General features: G+C 40.2%; 1 protein-coding gene across 2 annotated transcripts in view; it reads left to right on the forward strand.

Annotated features, from left to right (window-relative positions):
- The window catches only part of LOC137333672 (NLR family CARD domain-containing protein 3-like), a 41,126-nt gene that overhangs the window by 12,897 nt on the left and 6,474 nt on the right, over positions 1 to 21,755 (forward strand). The window contains exons 3-12 of one of the 2 annotated variants that reach the window (XM_067997946.1): positions 286 to 615; positions 2,965 to 3,078; positions 3,659 to 4,099; positions 8,144 to 8,581; positions 10,416 to 12,147; positions 15,747 to 15,833; positions 17,011 to 17,094; positions 17,240 to 17,323; positions 18,380 to 18,463; positions 20,783 to 20,866. In XM_067997946.1, coding sequence (XP_067854047.1) covers positions 286 to 615; positions 2,965 to 3,078; positions 3,659 to 4,099; positions 8,144 to 8,581; positions 10,416 to 12,147; positions 15,747 to 15,833; positions 17,011 to 17,094; positions 17,240 to 17,323; positions 18,380 to 18,463; positions 20,783 to 20,866 — 3,478 coding nt within the window. The remainder of the gene's footprint in view (positions 1 to 285; positions 616 to 2,964; positions 3,079 to 3,658; positions 4,100 to 8,143; positions 8,582 to 10,415; positions 12,148 to 15,746; positions 15,834 to 17,010; positions 17,095 to 17,239; positions 17,324 to 18,379; positions 18,464 to 20,782; positions 20,867 to 21,755) is intronic. The other variant, XM_067997947.1, reaches the window with a different exon arrangement.

Consider the following 21,755-nt stretch of genomic DNA (forward strand, 5'->3'; position numbering starts at 1 on the left):
TCAGCCTGGGTACGCTGCTTACTCTTTGACTATGTTAAACAGATGGGACAGAATATCTTCTCTGATGACTAATTAATTGCTGTAGTATCTAAAGAGTAGGTGTTGACCCTAAAATTTAATTAAACCTATACCAAGTGATCTACTGACCCTTAGAATTAATGAATGACCCTTTAGATTCTGCTGTAAATACATACCAGATGCATGTCTAACATGAGCTTGTTGCATTTTAAGATGACATCAATAAAAGGAATACAATATTTATCCTTATTCCTTTTATCTTTGTAGCACCTCCTACAGTTTCAGTAAATACTCCAAATATTATCATTGAACCTGGGGAAGACAAAACAATAATTTGTGAGATGAAAAACTTTTATCCAGAAAACCATTCTGTCTCTTGGTTAAAAAGTGACTCAAAAGACAGTGGAAACCAAGTCGCTATCACATCAAGAGCGGTTACAGGATTACCTCAACAAAATCAAGATGGGACATTTAATCTGCTTTCATTCCTAATTATCAACGGCAACCAAACAGATGATGGAGCTTCTTACATCTGTGAAGTTAATCATGAAGCTTTAAAGACACCTCTACAAAAAGCTGTTAGTTTGACCATCAAGGGTGAGTAATAATAAAGGAGAATAGTACCTAGTAAATGACGAGCAACATTTCATTCTTCTGATTCTTCTGATTGAGCATGAATTCTGTTTTATTTTCACTTGGAGGAACTTGTTTTGAATTTGTGTAACTGAGCCACACTACATGACGAGTTATTATAAGGAACAGACATTATCCAGTTCCTACACATGTAAACATCTGTTCCTTACAATGAGCCTCACCATATTTTAATTTTGGCCCAGTTTATCTTCTTCATTCAGATTGTTCCTTGCTATCCTGCTCTTTGAAATGCAGACAATTGTTGAATGTTTTTCAGAAAATGTTCACAAAGGTATTACAATAGAAATTCTGAAGAACTTTCATATGAATTTACTAGAAATGTACAAGACAACAAAGCAGTAGTATTGTCATCATACTCCATTCTAAATATTAATACTATATCTGAATTATGTGGAATTCAGTTCATTCTGCTAACCCTTGGTCAAAATATGCAAAAACACAGTTATTTACTGTTGGGAACCAACAGTTTTCATAACTATTATTAGTAAAGATTCAACCAGTTTATTTTTTGATCAGTCAGCTATCCAACAGATACATAAATCCATCAGCATGTTTAAGAGTCTCTGAACCCCAAGCTACGTGTAAAATTTTAATATGGAGTCCACACACTCTCCCTATTGGGACACAAACCCACTCTCTTAAGTCTAGTGAGCTTAGGTGTAGATTGGCAGAGCCAGGGCTTAGGTACTCCCAAGTGTGCACAGGAATAGTGCTGCAGCTAAAACCCACTCATTGGTTTGCAGAGTTATCTGAAGCCAATGGAAAAATTCCCAGCCCCTAGTGACAAATCTACCCCATCCAAGTTCCATTAGTGAGCCAGATTGACAGGTCAGTCATCAACATTGCTCTGGAGCACTTGGGATCCGCTTGGCTCAGATATTGGATTACGAGTCTGCCATGGAGAGTTAACTAAGTTCTGAATTTCTATAACCACTTGTATCATTTTGGAGCCATCTTGAACCCAAATAGATCCCAATTACCCCCTCCCCGCACCCCCCCAACCAAGAGGGTTGTAGCTGTTTTGTCAATAGACAATTGACAAATGCAGGTTTGAGTCCTTGCTAGTTGGCACTAAGAGCTCCTCAAAGTGGTGTAGTAAGCATCAGAACTGACCATGAAATGTGTGAGTGCATTGCCATTATCCTCCTGACCACAGCATGGACACACATCATACACCATACTAGTTGGAGATGTGCAGCTTGAGGACCACCTCTTTGCCTCTCTGCAAGCCAACCATGTTAGGTATTGGGCCCTGGAAATATGAGAACAGGGCTTCCAGTTATCCCCTTCCAGCACCAGTCATCCCAAGTCTCAGAGTTTCCTCATCAGCTATTAAACAGACATCTGCCTTCAACTTGGTGGAAGAATCTACTCAGGGCAGCTTGTGTCATGCGATACATCTTAGTGTTCTAAATGTCCCAAGTCCAAGCTGCTGAATTCAGGTCCTCATTGAGGGCATTATCAGAGGTATGTCCGCCATGGTATTCAGTGACAGATCAGTGTAGGCTGGAGCCATCCCTCTTTGCAGCCTCTTATCCTTTTGTGCCACTGTTTGATCCTGGATCTTGCACATAGGCCAGAAGAAGCTTTTCCATTGCATGCGTGGGAGTATAAGTATAAATGTATGTTTAATAAATGTCCTCCAACCCTGTTCTTTTATATTACATTATCATGTTGTCGTGCTACTTGTCAACACATGGCTTTTTTCTTAATCACCATATCCCACTTCATGTTTTATCACCAGCAAAAGAAAGGCCTTGATGCAAGCCAGCTCTTGATCTTTAGAGTGGAAAAGAAAATGCTTTATTTTCTAAATTAGGGCCTGGAGCATGAGTTGCCAGCACATCTGGGTTGCAGAGTGAGGCTGGGTGGAATATTGGAACAATAAGTAACTATTTTTGTGTTGACCTCACAATATAAATGGCAATGCAGACACTGAACTGTCACAAGTTTTAAATTTATTTCTTGTTGAAAGAATTCCATTTGCGAAGGAATTGGAGCCCTCTGAGATATAGATATATTTAAAAATGTCAAGAATTACAATAGGGGATGGAGTATTGTATGATTTCTTTATTTACAGCAGGGGTCTTGTCCATTTCACCAGACATTGTAAATGAAATAGCAGATTCTGCATCATTTATCAATCAAGATGCTGCTTTATGCTGCACTGCAACAAAATTTAAAATTCTATTTTCTGCCACAAGCTCAGTCTTGCTATAACCAGCACAGAGAAACAGCAACAAATAAAGATAAATAATCAATAACACATCTTTGGTCTTGCGTTTTTTTTAGGTTCCAACCCAAGAGTCCGATCAGGGGCAATTCTCACAACTACTGTTCTAACTTTTGTGATCACGGCAGCTATTTGCTTTGGAACATTTATTTTCTACAGCAATAAAAGAGCAGGTAAATAACCAATCTTTTTAAAATTTGTTTTCGGGATCAGGTGACTTTGGCAAGGCTGCATTTATTGCCCTGAGAAGGTGGCGGTGGGCCTTTTTGAACCACAGCAGTCCTTGTGGTGATGATGCTCCCTCAGTGGTGTTAGGTAGAAAATTTCAGGATATTGACCCAGTGACAATGAATCAATTTTAAAGATAACACTATTTCCTTCTGTCTCTGGTACCATACATTGTAATTGTTCTTTTCAGCCACAACATTTAAATGTGCATCGCATTCTAACCAGATTTGTATACCTGCCGACCACTAGCTTTATAAGCTGACATTTAGTGCTTCAGCCCATGTGTCAGCTTGTCAGCATTTCAGAAGAGAGATCGACTTTTGTTCACTGGGATTGAAGGTTGTCAATCAATCAGATCAGTTGAAAGGTATCACCGAGCTTCTATCCGAGAAACGTAAAGAGAATGGAACACTAAAATAAATTTAAAATAGTGGGGAAAATGATCAATGCAGCACAGTACTAGAATTACAGTTTAATTTTTTCTGGAAAAGAACAATGGGGTGATTCTGTTCCTTTGTTTTTCAGTTGCTCCCAAAGTGACAGATATTATAAAACCAAACCATTTCCATGTGGATGATCCACTCTCTCTGGCTTGTGCAGTTCTCTGGTTCAAACCGAAAGCAATTGGTGTCTCTTGGTACAGAGAGGAAGAGGGTAAATTCCAGAGGGTTCTCATCAGTAAATGGAACAGCACCTCATCTTCTATAAAACAACGTGAATACAGGAGCAATGAAGATTATTTTCAGAGTGAAAAGGAACAAGATGAAACAATGTCCTTCACAAAAGGAGAATATGACACTACCTTTACTTTGAAACAACACAAAGGAAGTGGAACGTATAGTTTAATATCTCAGCTAACCTTCAAACATGCATCAACTGCAAGAGTAAAACTGATGTATTCCTTTGAAGTCCAGCATGATTCTCTAAAGCAAACTATTTCAAAAGTACTTGTTTTAGAAATCCAAGGTGAGTTGCTGTGTTCTACTGCATAAGAAATCTAAAGAATGTTGGAATTGTTTTAATCTGTGCCAAAATGCGCATGATTAAATAACAAAATAGAAATCCTTTGCCAGTACATAGTTGTGTATAATATTATAGCCTACAAATTATTGTGTGCAATATTAGCATACAAGCACTTAACACATTCAGTTGAATTCCTCTGTCTATTATTTTAATGGACACACTAACCCATTTGAAATACTTGGATTAATGCCTTTGTTAAAATAGTGGGCAGTGGAATGGTTAAGTATTCATATGTTAATTTTGCACAGTAATTTCTGGGATATCTCTGAATGCTTTGACTGTTCTTAACATGCCCCCAGTCAAATGAGCAGGATGTACTGCCAGGATACCAAAATATTAACCAGATTGCTGAGATTGAAATGTTGGTAGCCCATCTGCTGCTCCTTTTACCCAAGTGATGAAATGTGTACACTTAGAAGTTTAGTTGTAGAAAAGAGGATTGAAAGGCCAGAAACCCACCAAAAATGTAGTACATACGTTGTGAAGGGAGGTGGCTGTGGTACTGCCATCTCCTTGAACACCAGGACTACTTTGCAGTGCAGAAGGAAGTTTAATGACCTCAGCGAAGCAGCCCAGGTAAGCCAACTGTTCTCCCTTACCTTTCCTTGCAGTGTCTTTGTATGTCTAGCACTCCTTCATTCATTACCTTCACAGTCCCAGAGGAGTCAGGGGTGAAAGTGAGATCTTATAATGGGGAGCAAAGGCTTTGCAGAAGTAACCTTACTGGCTCCCAAGCCTGTGGCCTCAGAACTCTGAGGTTCTGCTCTAAAAAGAAAGTCACTGGATGAACATCAATCTCATATTGAGCCAATGAGGGCCATCTCAGATGACCTGAGACAGATGGCAGGGGTCATGGCAAAGCTCAATGTCATTCTTAGTGCCAACATCCAAAAAAAATTTGACAGAATGCAGCACTACCTGGAGTGAAGTGGTTTGTAGGTGCTGGTGGAAGGATACCTCCTAGTTGGTCTTCTCCTCCTTTGGTGTAGCCTTATCTTTTAATACTCTGTCATTTCCTCTTCCTCGAGCTCCTGTTCCGCCTCCATTATAAGGATATATATGGGAATGGCCGTAGTGAACCCCATGGTAAGGGTTCCATGACAGAAGGGTGGGAAGAAAAAGATTTCCTGCCTGAAACTGCTGAAAGACAGTTTGCAGAATCCTTTTTAAGTTGTGCAGCTGAGAATACATTGTTGTAATTACTTCAGTCAAAGTTGATGTTTCAGATAAAGATTTTCATACAAGTAACTCAATCCTTTTTTCTACAGATTTAAGTTAAGTCAAGTGCAATTCTGGTGTAAATGTTGGAATTTCCAGGACAGCAGCTTTTGCCCTCATTACCCTGTCATTTGCAAACATGCAGCAATTTGGGGAAGGGAACATCTTCTGCCCACAGCCAATTCTACTGGAATTTTGCATGTATTTTAGAATGGGTGTAACTCTGGCGTACACCCCAAATTTTGGTCCTCTGCACCAGAACTACACCATTTTTGCCCCAAATATTCTTGGTACTTTGGGAACTTTTTCTTTAAATTAAACAAACAAGAAAATATACCCTTTAAATGTTTACTTCATGACCAAGAGGTTTGAGACCTGCTCTGTGCGGAGTTGGCTCATCTATGGTGGAGTGGTGAGAGGGGTACCAAAATTGACCTCAGCACCAGTGGGTTAGGAAGAAGGAGAAAAAAAAATCAGCCAGGGGCTTGCTCCTGAGTGTTATGCAGCAACTCTTGCTGAAAGTGTGCATATATGAATGTCAGGTAAGGACAGGATCAGTCTCAACTATGACGCTGTCTATGCTCACACCTGGAGAATAGATCAGGTATCAGAGATCAATAGATGCCCATAGAACCATACTTGAGCAAGGAGTCAATGCCTTATGAACATAAGAACATAAGAAATAGGAGCAGGCGTAGGCTTTAAGGCCCCTCGAGCCTGCTGCACATTCAATCAGATCATGACTGATCTTCGACCTCAACTCCACTTTCCTGCCCGATCCGTGTACCACTTGATTCCCCTAGAGTCTAAAAATCTATCTATCTCAGCCTTGAATATACTCAACGACTCAGCATCCACGGCCCTCTGGGGTAGAGAATTCCGAAGATTCACAACCCTCTGAGTGAAGAAATTCCTCCTCATCTCAGTCAAATGGCCGACCCCTTATCATGAGACTATGCCCCCTAGTTCTAAACTCTCCAGCCAGGAGAAACAGCCTCTCAGTATCTACCCTGTCAAGCCCCCTCAGAATCTTATATGTTTCAATGAGATCATCTCTCATTCTTCTAACTCCAGAGAGTATAGGCCCATTCTACTTAATCTCTCCTCATAGGACAACCCTCTCATCCCAGGAATTAATCTAGTGAACCTTTGTTGCACTGCCTCTAAGGAAGGTATATCCTTCCTTAGATAAGGAGACCAAAACCGTACGCAGTACTCCAGGTGAGGTCTCACCAAAGCCCTGTACAATTGCAGTAAAACTTCCTTACTCTTGTACTCCAACCCATTTGCAATGAAGGTCAACATGTCATTTGCTTTCCTAATTGCCTGCTGTACCTGCATGCTATCCTTTTGTATTTCTTGTACAAGGACACCCAAGTCTCTCTGAACACCAACATTTACTAGTTTCTCACCATTTAAAAAATATTCTGTTTTTCTATTCTTCCTACTAAAGTGAATCACCTCACATCCCCACATTATGCTCCATCTGCCACCTTCTTGCCCACTCATTTAACCTGTCTGTATCCCTTTCAGACTCTTTGTGACCTCCTCACAGCTTACCTTCCCACCTAGCTTTGTATAGTCAGCAAACTCGGTCCCTTCATATAAGTCATTAATATAGATTATAAATGGTTAATGGTTGGAAAGACGATCTGGAATGCACTGCTCGAGGGAGTAGTGGAGGCAGATTCAATCATGGCCTTCAAAAGGGAACTGGATAAGTACTTGAAACGAAAAAATGTGCTGGGCTACGGGGATAGGGCGGGGCAGTGGGACTAGCTGGATTGCTCATGCATAGAGCCGGCGCGGACTCGATGGGCTGAATAGCCTCCTTCCGTGCTGTAACCTTCTATGATTCTATGATTCTAAAAAGCTGAGGCCCAAGAACCAATCCTTGCGGCACTCTACTAGTTACAGCCTGCCAACCTGAAAATGACCCGTTTATCCCTACTCTCTGTTTTCTGTCCATTAACCAATCCTCTATCCATGCTAATATGTTACCCCCAACCCCATGAGCCATTATAAGAGGAAAAGAGGAGAGAAATTTGGTGGAAAAAAGAGAAAAGTGAAAGATGCTTACTTCTCACACTAGTAGTTATGGCCCTGAAACTCCGTGGGGTTCTCCTGATTTTCCTGTTGTAACTTTGGCGGGAGATTGGTGGAACCCTCGGAGAAATGGCATAAATGGCCATTTTTAGTCATTTACACATTTTTCCAGGGGTTCCACCAACTTCCTGCTAGAGAACCCTGCAGAAATTCCAGGCTTGTGTTTTTAAACCCCTAAGGCAGCTGATGTGGTTAATGACCAACATTCAGCACACTCCTTACATTACTCAGCAGTGGAGCCACCAAAGGACTTCACTCAAAAAGAACAGACATTCCTACTTCATCCACTTAGATAGCGCCTTTTAGCAGCATTAGCTTCGGATAACAAAGACAATTCCATTGCCCATTCACTATAACAAATGGGTAAAATAAACAGTAACTTTCAATATCGTTGTCCTAGTAGCTGCTCTGCTAAGTGCATAATTTAACCTACTAAACAGAGAAAACAATTAGCAAATTAGTACTTCAAACCATGATATAAAGTCTCCAGGCTAAAATAATATGGCAGGTTGTAAAATTATGCGACAGTTGAGAAAACTACAAGCCACAGTTATTTTCGCTGTAATCACCATCTTAGTAGCTACAAAATCAGACATCTTTAAACAGCTTCATTGGATGATTGGTAATGTTTGATTTTAAATGTTTTCATACCATTCTTATCAGGTGCTTGTGACAATACTGCATATTTTCCACCACAAGTGAAACGCAAAGACTGGGCAATATATGCTATTGAAGACGGTCGTCGTACTGTGGCTAATTACATCAGTCCAAATATACTGCCGCTCTTAAACCTTTTATTGGAGAAGAAAATAATCTCTGAAGATGACCACAATATAGTAAAAGATAAACCAGACGTTGATAAAGGGCGAACTCTTCTCGATATGCTGAGTTACAGAGGTCAGCAGGCATGTGCTCATTTTTTCAATGTGCTGCAAGATACAGAAGACCTTTATCCTGGTATAAAGGAGTATGTAAAATCACTGCTGGAATCCTACACTGACAAAGGTGACAGGCCAATTATTGATCTTCTCCATGAAGACCTGCCAACTGTTTCATTTGAGGTCAACAATGAAAAAATCAAAATAACTAATTTCCCTGAAGGTAAGCATGATTTGTCAAAGGTAATGTCTTACATGCTAATAATGAATAGGCATCTCCATGTTTAAGCTTCCAATATCATCAATAGTTTGGACCTATTTGTTTGGAAGTTGCTTAATACCGATGGATGGAAACACAATTTAAACCTTATTACAGATAAAGTATCAAAGAACTCTATAATGATGTAGACATGGTTTATCCTAATGTTTCAGTTTCCTTATTTGACCGAGGGGAGTACACGTTGTTGGGTCTGCATTGATCATGCTTGGTTTGAAACCTTCACATAAACGGGACAATTTTCATCCCCATTTTCAGACAGGGCAGCTGCAGCAGGAGGCCTCCGACATCAGTCTGCAGCCACAACTGTTCACATGCAACTCATTGAACATCGCTTCTCCTAAACTACTCCCTTCCCTATACCCCCCACCACTCCCTCCACTTCCTGTCCAGATCACCATCTGAACCAGGTCATCCACTTGCCAATAAAGAACTTCCACCCCACTGATCATCATTGACATATATGCCACCTAATTTTGCCGAATCCACGGCTATAACTGAAACACTCTGCAGACACCATTGGTTTAGCTTCTTAGGAAGTTTTAGCTGGTTTAAGTAGCCTTCCTCAGGAATTTCTGGATTGGGTTAGATGGAAGCCATGACAGTATAGTTGTGCATTGTACATCGGAAGGAATAAGCTCATTGGGCAAAGGGCCTTTCCTCATTCCATGGTTTCTTATGTTTTCTACTCAATGCAACAACCCACTTTCTGTGTTGCGGAGGAGTTACATCAGTGTATATGTCCCATGGTGTTCAATTCACATTGCATTGGCATTGGCACTGGCACATGGCATTGTTATTTCATTTTTATTGATTAAAAAGCTATTTTAAAGAACAATTTATACATCAGATTTTGCAGAAAGTATATTAAAAATATTGCATCCAAAATGATATCCAAGAGATTAGGAAGAGATTAGATTTTAATTTGGGAACCTTGCCTGCACCACGACTCCTTCCTCAGAGTGTTCCTAGGAATTTGGATGAAGTGGGAATTTTCATTTTCTTGAAATCAAAGCAATGAGACCGAGGAGAGCAGATTTATGATGAATGATATGTGAACTATGATGCAAGGTGAAAGTAATCACATTGTTTTATGTATAATTTTTTTTACCCATCCATAACAATTCATATTTGCTACATTCAGGACATGTCTAGAGTTGGGGAATTTTTGTGTCACTGTACCGATGATCACACAAATACAGGTTGTATATTGAAGATAATTTGTGACAGTCAAGTATCCAAACACTCCTGCTAACTGATTTTAATAATAGACTCTATCTACTATGTAAGTGGAATGGAGTAGATTATAGTTTGAACTGGCTTACTGGGTAACTTTATATCTTTCTACAAGAAATATTTCAGTTCTTAAAATGAATTACATTTATCATCCAATTTATCAAATGTCTTGCATTCCTTTATATAGAATGAAACCTCCATTACCTAGGTTCCAATTATTTGCTTTTCATATTAGCCTTAATTCTTGTAGGACAAAGCCTTGTAGCAGGCGTCGTCCTATTGCACTGGCCACTAACACCAATCTCCTTGGTTCAACATAAATCAACCTCATAAACCAAAAAAAGATTAAATTCATTTTCTGTGATTTATATTGTACTTGTCTTCATTCTGTGTCCTTTGTATTACTGTACCATATGTGCAACGACCAAAATTTGGAGAAACATGGGTATGTGCCAACTTCTATTATTCACTGAAAAGGCCCCATTCATTATGGTGGATAATGGAGGCTCCACAGGAGGTCATTATTTTTCTCTTGTAATTACAGAAATCTCTGAAGCAGTGACTACACATAAGCACACATTAAAGGCACAGATGGAGAGAATAAAACCATACTTTGCATTTGATAACTCCAGACCATTGCTGCAGGAACATTTTACCAGCCTGGTCATTCTCAATGTTCGAGAAAGGAACAAAACAGAACATGAACTCCTGCAACACAGAGATTATACAGCATGTGAGCGTATAGATTTGAAGCAGCTTCTTTCACCATCTGCACCTGGGGAAAAGCCACCACGAGTCACTCTAGTGCAAGGAGTGGCAGGTATAGGCAAAAGTGTTATGATGCAGAAGCTCGCTCATAGTTGGACCTGTGGAACAAGTTATGCTGGTTTTTATATGCTGCTGTATTTCAGTTTTCGGGAGTTAAACACACTTAACGGAAAAATCAGTCTGACTGAGCTCATCATACGTAGTTACCCTCATCTGAGAGCATCATGCAATAAGATGCTGGAATTTCCGAGTGGGATCCTGTTCTTATTTGATGGATTAGATGAATTCAGACTGCCTCTTGAATTTGATGTTCATTCAATTGTTGGCCCGTCCACTGCTCAGCACATTAACCATTTGATTGTAAGTATCATAAAGGGAGATCTTGTTCGTGAGGCATCTGTTCTTATCACATCCCGCCCAACCACAATTGATTTAGAGCACAAAACATATTTTCATCGATGTGCTGAAATCTTAGGATTTTCCAAAAAAGAAATTGCTGCATACTTTCTGAAGTGCCTCAAGGACAAAAAAGTTGCTGATCATGTCTTTCGAACCGTGAAGAGTATTGATTCCTTGTATGGACTTTGCTATGTTCCTGCATTTTGTGACATCCTGTGCTTCTACCTCCATAAATCCTTTCACTCTAAAGGCAAGTGGTCTCAGCTGTCTTCCTTTCCCAGGACAATCACAGATTTGTTCCTCAGATTCACCAAGTGTTTACTGGTCTGTAACAATGATGAGGAAGAAGACCCTGAGTCCTTCTGTATAGGAGATGATGAAGACAAAAATGAAATAATTACATTGGCACAACTTGCATGGCATGGGGTCATCAATAAAACAATAATATTTTCAGCAAATGACATTGAAAGCAACGTCTCCAAGGATACAAAATCCTTCTGGAAGAAGATTCTCACCAAAGAGAGCCTGAAAATGATGCAATCTCACATATGGCAGTTTTTTCATCTGACTCACCAGGAATTTTTTGCAGCACTCTATTGCATTTCTGCAAATGAGCCTGGTGTGGATTATGTGCACAAAGCCTTCAGTTCAAAGAGCAGTGCATTTGAGATTGTACTGAGGTTCACTGCTGGCCTAGTCTCTCAGAGCAACAGAAAACTTGTGCAGCAGTTGGTGCCTGAACATCATCAAGTTAAAGAAAAGGAAGTCTTTGCTTCCATCGAAAATGTTGCTGCTGTTGAAGTTCCAAAAGAAGACACGTTAACTCCAGAAAATATTACAAAATATACAGCACACAAAAGACAAAAACTAACAGCCTTTCATTGTCTATATGAAGCGTCAAATGAAAAATTAACACAACTAGTTGCCTCCCAAATCAGTGACGTTGTAAACTTTTCTTACATCTCTTTGAATGTGACTGACTGCACTGCAGTTGCAAACCTTCTTTCTTACCATACAGCTATTGAAACGTTGGAATTAGATGGGTGCAAAGCTGGAGCATCTGGTTTCCAAAGATTGGAGTCTGTTCTCTCAAGAGTCAAAACATTGAGGTATTAAAATGTGGTTTCTGTTACATGAACTAGAAGTACTAGAAATGTGCTGGAATTCCGGTGATTCAGCCATTGTGGGGGGAGAAAATTGGATAGGGGCCGTTTTTGGGCGTAGATAGTGTGATGTGCTATCACCCCGCGCCCAATGACCCCAGCGCAGGCAGGACCCAAGTTTCGGCCCACACAAGGACTTACCTGCAATCAGTGTTCCATTCCAGGCCTTGCGCGTGGAATCAATGCAATTTGCACTTTCCACCACTAGGGGGAGCGCAATCTCTTAAAGGGAGGATGTTTCTTAGAAATCTCTTAAAGGTAGCTGGTACCTGTTATTTGCTGAAAATAACAGTCTACTGTCTGCACGGAGTCTGAACGGAGATCAGACATCGCACACGTAAAATACAGATGCAGGTCCCATCCCTATGTTTACACACTGATGAGTTATGTCAAAACATTAAATAAAGGTTGTGCACTACTATATCCTCCATTCTGCACGCAAGGCCTCACCGATCTGCCGATCTGAGTTGGCACCAGGCCTGCGAGAGTGCATGCACCAAGGTTCCCTGCTGATGCACTAGAGACTTTGGTGCAAGAGGTGGACAGAAGGAGGGACATCCTATATCCGCGGTGGGGGGAGGGGGGGAGGGCAAGACACCATCTTGGATGACAGAGAGGCCGAGTTGCGCCAAAACAATGGGTGCTACACGGCCCAATTTAGTGCCCATCGTCTTTTAAAGATAAATCTGCTAAATTCTTTTTAATGAAAATACGTTTAATATTATATGTATAAATAACCAGACAGATGAGTCTCACACCTTACATTTAGATTATAGTGTAAATAATATTCACACTTGGCCAGAGTAAATATTAAGGATGCTTTTTGGCTTTCAAATTGAATTGTTTTGTAATTGATCCATTTATACTGCAACTAATGTTTTCAAATCTTTTCTTAACAATTCGCATTAAAATATATTTTATATTGAACTTTGATTAAAACATTGAACATGAAAATATTAATATTTGATTACTGTATTAAATTAATTTGTGATTAATCATAGCATTAAAGGAAAATGGTCCTACACACATGCGAGCAGGCCACATAAACGCCTTTAAATTAAAATGCTTATACAGGTGTTATAGGACTTGTAGCAATTGGTTATGGTAAATAACAAGTTTGGGTCTTGCCTTAGATATTTCCCAGGTACAATGGTGCTGGTCACTCAATATAATTAAAAAATAAAAGCTAAGAAAACTCTCCCCATGTTGAAGAATATTTAAGCCCTAAAATTCTACAGGAGTATTACCAGTCTTCCACTGTATATCTAGTGGGAGACCAGTGGAGTCCCTAGAAAAATGACAAAACTGCCTACTTCCACCTCTATCTCAGACCATCTGCCTCTAATACCCTCATCCATGCTGATGTCGTCTCTAGATTCGACTATTCCAATGTTCTCCCATCTTTCATCATTCATTAAACTTCAGCTCAACAAAACTCTGCTGCCTATATCCTAACCTGCACCAAGTCCTGCTGACCCGTCACGTCTGTCCTCACTAACCTACATGGGCTCCTAGTCCCCCAGGGACTCAAATTTAAAATTCTCATCCTTATGTTTAAATCCATCCATAGCCTCACCCTTCCCAATTTCTGTAACTAACAACACAACAACAACTTGCATTTATATAGCGCCTTTAATGGAGTAAAATGTCTCAAGGTGCTTCACACGAGCATTATCAAACAAAATTTGACACTGAGTCACATACAGAGATATTAGGGCAGGTGACCAAAAGCTTGGTCAAAGAGGTAGGTTTTAAGGAGCATCATGGAGGAGGAGAGAGAGGTAGAGAGGCAGAGAGGTTTAGGGAGGGAATTCCAGAGCTTAGGAGCTAGGCAGTTGAAGGCACGGCCGCCAATGGTGGAGCGATTAAAATTGGGAATGCGCAAGAGGCAAGAATTGGAGGAGCGCAGAGATCTCGGAGGGTTGTAGGGCTGGAGGAGGTTACAGAGATAGGGAGGGGTGAGGCCATGAAGGGATTTGAAAATAAGGATGAGAATGTTAAAATCGAGGCGTTGCCAGACTGGGAGCCAATGTAGGTCAGCGAGCACAGGGGTGATGAGGGAACGAGACTTGGTGCGAATTAGGATACGGGCAGCAGAATTTTGGATGAGCTCAAGTTTATGAAAGGAAGATGGGAGGCCAGCCAGGAGAGCATTGGAATAGCCAAATCTAGAGGTAACAAAGGCATGAATGAGGGCTTCAGCAGTGGGTGAGGTGAGGCAGCGGGTGGATGAGCGATGTTACGGAGGTGGAAGTAGGCGGTCTTGGTGGTGGAGCAGATAAGTGGTCGGAAGCTCATCTTAGGGTCAAATAGGACACACGGTTGCAAACGGTCTGGTTTAGTCTCAGACGGTGGCTATGGAAAAGGATGGAGTCGATGGCTAGGGATTGGAGTTTGTGGCGGATACCAAAGACAATGGCTTCGGTCTTCCCGATATTTAGCTGGAGGAAATTTTTGCTCATCCAGTATTTGATGTCAGACAAGCAGTGTGACAAATGAGAGACAGTGGAGGGGTTGGGAGAGGTGGTGGTGAGGTAGAGCTGGGTGTCGTCAACGTACTTGTGGAATCTGACATTTTGTTTTCGGATGATGTCACCGAGGAGCAGCATGTAGATAAGAAATAGGAGTGGACTAAGCATAGATCCTTGGGGGACTCCAGAGGGAGCAGGAAGAGAAGCCATTGCAGGTGATTCTCTGGCTATGGCTAGTTAGTTAAGAATGGAACTAGGCGAGCGCAGTCCCACCCAGCTGGAAGAGAGGCATTGGAGGAGGAGGTCAACCGTGTCAAAGGGTGCAGATAGGTCGAGATGGATGAGGAGAGATAGTTTACCATGGTCACAGTCACATAGGATGTCAATTGTGACTTTGATAAGGGCCGTTTCAGTACTGTGGCAGGGGTGGAAACCTGATTAGTGGAATTCAAACATGGAGTTGGGGGAAAGATGGGCATGGATTTGGCAGGGGACAACACGTTCAAGGACTTTGGAGAGGAAAGGTAGGTTCGAGATGGAATGGTAGTTTGCAAGGGCAGAGGGGTCAACGGTGGGTTTTTTGAAGGGGGGGGTGATGACCTCCTACAACTCCGCCTGAAAACTCCATTCTTCTGCCTCTAAATTCTTGTGCATTTCCCTATCCCTTCACCCCACCTCGGCCTCCCCATGTTCTGGAATTCCCTTCCCTAAACCCCTCTGTCTGTCCAACTCCCTCTTCTCCTAAAAAACCACCTCTGATGTAGCTTTTGGTCAGCCCTCTAATACCTCCTTCTTTGGTCAGGCATCTAGTTTTCTCTTACGCCTCTGTTAAGTGCCTTTGAACATTTTTCTACATTAAAGCCGCGATATAATTGCAAGTTGTTGTTGTTAAATGTGAATAAGAGACAGGAAGAAAGTAATTACACTGTTTAGTATGTGGGAAAATGCTAGCAGAGCTTAAATAGAATAATTATAGTTCAGTGAATTAATACTTCATTGGTTCAAAAATACATTCTGCATTCACAGAGTCAGAGCTAAAGAAAAGATAATTATTGTTTTATTTTTATTCAACAGTTTGGAGGGAAACATGCTGGAGGACGAAGGAGCAGAGTCCATTGCCAATGCACTCAAAAGTAAAATGTGTAGAATAGAAATCTTAAGGTAAAATTTCCACTTTTATGCACCAAATTGAAAAAGATTGTTTTTATTTTAATTAAAAGGGCATAATAGTAAAATTAAAGGTAAAGCTTTGGTTCAATTAAAAAATGTAGAGAAAAAATGAAGGCTAATTTAAAAAATACATTTGTTAGGATTTAAAATCTCAGCATAAGAGTGACAGTCATTAGTGCATTATGAGATCCTTCCCACAACTGTTACCTCATAACAGTGTGTGATTTTAGATTCATAACTTTTGTTCTCATTATAAACTTGGCTATTATATCCTTCAGAGTCCCTTTTAAAGATCAAACTGTTAAAAAAATTATGATTTAATATCAATTTTCTGTCTATTAGTAATTTTTTGGACTATTTGATTTAAATACTGAATGCTGATGACATCATGCAAATTGGAAGGACTCATTAAAGTTAATGATGCAACAGATGTGAATTTTCAGAAATATGGTATTCATATATATAACAAATATAGCAAAAATATGTTTGTGATTGTAATATCATTTTAATTGTGTGTATATTATTTATGCTCCCACACATAGTATGACAATAGTAACTTTTCCAAGCCAGTTTCCTGACAGTATCATCAGCATTCACTGTTTAAAGAAGATAGTTTAAAAATCTATGAATATGCAAGAACAGGTTAATGAATTCCACAGGATGGCAAAGTCAATCAGGATTCTATGTAACTGATTTTGATGATAGTGGTGCAGGGTTATGTGAATTGTACAGTTGATTTTTGACATATTACATCATTTTATTTTTAGTTGGTTAAAATAGCAATCTTACTTATCAACATTAAAAAATTATTTGAAATGTTATTTGAGCCATTGTACACCTGGTTCTACTGACAGGCAGAGTAATATACAAATTCTACAATAACGTACTGTGTGATAAACTCTGTTCATAGCACATGAAAATAACTTCCTGCTATTCAGTCTATGTTTTAAGAAACTGCATTTTAACATTTTTAATGCAGGAAAGATTTCCCTTCATGCTGATAACGAGGCTAATCAGGAATATTTCCAACTGAATTATCATTAAATTATATTCTACAATTGAGATGATGGACTATTGTGTTTGTATATAATATTTGGATATCACTAATTTGAACTCCAGACACAAGGTACAAATAATACAGTAACTGAATGCCTTCCGATCTTCACAGGTTGAAGCAAAACTCCATAGGGGAGAAAGGAGCAGCACAAATAGCTGAAGCTTTGAAAACAAACAGCAGTCTGAAAACATTGGGGTTTGTATTAAACCTGGTGAATTAGAACACTTGTCAAACTTTCAGGAGAATTTATGAATAAAATGATTTAACTTCACTGCCGTTATGATGGCTGGGATGCTGTTAAGTTCTCTTGTTTTTAGCTAAATCACTTTGTCCTCATTAGATTAAGAGCAAATACCGTCCGAGCCAAAGGTGCCCGATCGATGGCTGAAGCTCTGGAGATCAACACAACATTGAGAGTTCTCGGGTATGTTTTTTTTTCTTTTTTGTGTAATACTTTGCCATATTACAGAATTTCAGGCCAGTGCTGTTTGTGGCTTGCTTTGAAAACTCCATAGTAGCTCCTCATGTTGACAAACAGAGGAACTCTCATTGCAACCAGTGTGTAATCTATGCTGCATTGTTAAAATTTTAACTTGTGTATTTTATTATTTGTGTTTTTAGTAAAAGTAAGATTTAAAAAAATTAGTATCACCCACATATAATTAGAGACACAATTACATCATCAAATGACCAATGATAACATTGTGCCTTAGACCTATTTATAAGTATGGCCCAAAACTCCTTGGGAGATGTGCTGGGTCTCTGTCATTTCCTCAATACCTTGTTAGGGACAGAACTTCTGACAAAGCAAATGACAACCAAGGATGGTACCATTGATAGGCTTTCGCTAAGCTAGAATTTTGGGGCCATGAAGCTTTACTGTGCCGACCATGCCTATTTAATACTCATAAGGACCCACTGGAAGCTCAACATATGGGCTATGTAAGAATATAAGAACATACAAGAGCATGGAACAAGAAAAGCTGTTTGGGTCATCAAACCCATTCCTTCCACAGACCATGTACAGTTTTCTCTATCAAGGCCTCTACCTAATTCTACTCAATTGAATTAATCTCTGAGGGAAGTTCCTATAAAGTTTCTGTGTCCCCACCCACAAAGGTAGTCAGGCGAAATCCAACCTTACAGCCTGCATTATTGGTTGGTTTGCAGGCCATGACAGTTTCATGGGCCCAATGGCACAGCAGGTGTCACTGGATCGAAATCTACAGAGAAAGCCTGGCTGATTTTCTTTTCCCCTCTTTCACCCATGGGCACTGAGGCCAACTGTAACACCTCTTCCACCACCTAAAGTCAAATCAGCTAACTTAGCACAGATTGAAGATTGAACCTGGGAACTTGCTGGTCTGTATGACTGAGCTCCACACTGCTCAATGTATTAATCAACTAAGTCATTTTGGAGCTAAAAGTACAGCTTTCATTATAGAAGAGTATTAACATAAGTGTCTTTGTCCTAATCCAGCTTACAATTTAACAAAATCAAGGATGAAGGGGCAATGTATATGGCACAAGCAGTAAAAAGAAATCGCAGCTTGGTTGAATTAAGGTAAGGGTTTAAATCGAAACTCGCATATTAAAACTTTCTCTACTCCCACCTCCTCCCTTGCACACTTACTTCCATAAGAACTTTTGAGTTAAATTTTATAAACAGGTGTTAGTTGGATGGTACATTAGCACTTGCCTGACTGTGCCTGGCTGATTTTTTTTGAAGTGAGCTTCATTTACATAGTGTGAATACTCAACCTGGCATTGGGAGCTATCCAGAGAGGAGCAGGAAATTGCATGTAAGCAGCCCTTCAGGGAAGCTTATAAGCTGTGATGGGTAAATTTAAAAGGATGCAGGCAATTGAAGTTAAGTGGCTGCACATGGAAGAAAAAAGTTCTAAGTAGGGATTAAATTATTTGCCAGGGTTGTGACTTCTATAGGTTCTCTTTTGCACCTCTCTTCTGCCCCCATGATACTATTGCTAGCTCTCCTTAAAAAAAAATAACCTTTTTGATTCACTTTTGTCCTCCATCTCTACTCTTGATGATCCTGGTATAGAACCTCCCTCCATTGCTCCATTCTATTATCCCTGCCTGGTCTGTTGGATCTTCCACTCTCTGGACTCCTATATGACTTGTGATCCTGATGATATCTCTCCTATCTCCCTCAAGACATGTGCCTCTGAACTCACCCTTGTTCTTTGACATCTCCTCAATTTCTCTTACTCCCAGTTCACTTTTTCTTCTTGGAAATTTGCGTGTTCATCCTATTCCTCAAATAAACAATCACTTATCTTTTCAAGTACTATCCTCTTGCCCATACCTCTACTTTCTAAAGTTGTGTAAGCTGTTGTTCAATCGCAAATTATCCATCACCAGGCTAATCTTTGACATTATGGTTTTCAACATGACTTTGGACATCTCCAAAACATTAGACCAGGTGCACATCTAACTTACCATCATATGACTTCTCACCAAAGCTAATTTTTGACTAGGTAGTTTCCTTTCAAATCATTCTATTTGCAAAAGTTGGTGGCTTATTGCCTGACTCTTTTTTCCCATTAACTCAGGGGTTCTCCGGAGCTCTATCCTCACTGATACTCAATTCCTTCTTCATGATCCTTACAATCATTATCCAACCATATCCACTCTTCAGCTGATGATTCCACTCTGTCATTCATCAACTTCCTTCAGGTTGCATGTCCTCAGTAATAAGAGCCCTCTTTTATCAACATTGTTAGTCTTACTATCTCCTCTGACCTCAAATGGAACACATCTTATCCATTGCTAAAGATGCCTCCATGAAGTTTGGTTTCCACTTTCACGCTAAACACTTGTTTTCCCCTCACAAATCCTAAACTCTCTTTAAAACCCAAGTCCACTTGAATACTATTCACATACCTGGGGAGGCTCTTCTCATTCCTTATCATCTGATAGGTGATCTATTACTCATCTCAAGCCTTTATCCTCTCTCTTTCTGTTGTGAATTTTTCTCTCTCTCTGTTTTATCAATACTATTCTGGTCAGTGCTTCTCTGAACTTTCTTTTCTTGTTCCTCCTAACCTCCAGATATGCTGTTCTTCATACTCTCCCCCTATTTACAACCTCATGGTGTTAAAATCAAGGCCCACTACATTCTCCTAATCTAACTCATTCTTTCACAGGACCATAGGGCTGTGGAGCTCCTTGCCTCCCTCTTTCTTTCCTTTTACTTACCATCTTCAGGCTTTTAAAATTCAAGTTTGGCATCGTCTAATCATTACTTCCTGATTTACCTCAACACCCTTTTACTCTTCTCAACTTGGAAGTGTCCTACACTATGGACTTAGCCTTTCAAATTGGTTTCTCAATTTTTTTTAAATTTAATTTGTAAAGCAGATTTTAATGGCAGACAGCTCTTGCACTCAATCCCACAACTATCTTGGTTGGGAAATCACTGCTTTTATTGACAGCCTGTTGAATTACTAATGCAGCCATATGTGCATTGATTCCTATGTTTATAATCAAACTTAAATATCTCTTTCCAACATGTTTTAACATTGTTTACCTTGTGGAGTATCCTTAGTGAAGAAGTTTAATTAAGAGAGTTAATTACCAAATTATGAATAAGTTCTATGTTTCAAGCTTGATGCTTTAATCTTGGCCAAGACTATTAAAACTTCCATTTTCACTTTTATATAATTTTCAGTTAAACAATGGAAGTAATTGTTCATTATATGTTATGAAAATTGCTCCTTTAAAACAAAAGTGTTACATTGTTTTGTGTGCAATATATATTCTGCGATTTGGATCCTTCATTTTTAAAGGATTTCATTTTGCACATTATCTGTGTGAACCTTGTTGGTAGCTGTGTAATAAAATGGACAATGCTTGTTTACAGACTCGGAGACAATGATATCACTGAAAAGGGGAGTGATTTCTTCAGAAGTGCTTTAGAAGTGAATGGCACACTTGAAGAGTTGTGGTAAAAATGTTGCTTTAATTGTACCTGAGTTTGAAAAGTTGCTTATTAAGCCTCTTAGATAAGCCTACAGTTTCCCTCTGTGTCTCTCTTGGCATCCTCCGAAGGGCCCATCGAGGCACTCGTCGCTGTCTCCTTACGAGCAGCAACCCCAACTGCTCGATCCTACTCTTTCACCGACTTTCCCGCCCAGCGCATCCGCTGGGGGCTAACCTTGCCAATCCCCTTCCTGTCCCACTCACCCCTCCCAGCACTGACCCTGTGGACTCTGCAGCAGATCAGCTATCACCGCCCCTCTCCGCATCTCTCTCAGAATGTCCGTTCACTTTTGAATAAGGTCCTTGCCATCCATGAGCTTATTGTGGATGATCGCATTGACATCATGGCCTTGGCGCAAACCAGGCTGACAGGTGATAACACCTTCCGCCTTAATGAAGCCCTCTCGCCTGGCTGTACCTTCCACCACTTGCCCCGCACAGACCACCGCGGTGGTGGTGTGACCCTTATCACCAAATCACACTTTGGCCTGTCCCCCTACTCCTCTGGCACCTTTTCTTCCTTTGAGTATCTCACCTTGTTTTACCCCTCTCACCTCGCCTTTAAAATCCTCATTCTCTACCACCCACCCAATTACCACACCAAGTTTCTCACCAAGATATCTTCACTGCTTTCCTCCCTCAGCCTCTGCACCAAGTGACTTCTCATCCTCGATGATTTCAACCTTCATCTCAACTCATCATGCTCTCTCTCCTCTGAGTTCACTGCCCTTCTATCCTCCCTTAATCTTTCCCTCCATATAAACTCCCCTACCTATATTCACGGCCACCCCCTCGACCTTGCCATCTCATGTGACCTCTCTACTGCCATCATGTCAATCACGGATACGGCCATC

The sequence above is a fragment of the Heptranchias perlo genome, chromosome 16, assembly GCF_035084215.1.
Source record: "Heptranchias perlo isolate sHepPer1 chromosome 16, sHepPer1.hap1, whole genome shotgun sequence".
In the NCBI taxonomy this organism is placed as follows: Eukaryota; Metazoa; Chordata; class Chondrichthyes; order Hexanchiformes; family Hexanchidae; genus Heptranchias; species Heptranchias perlo.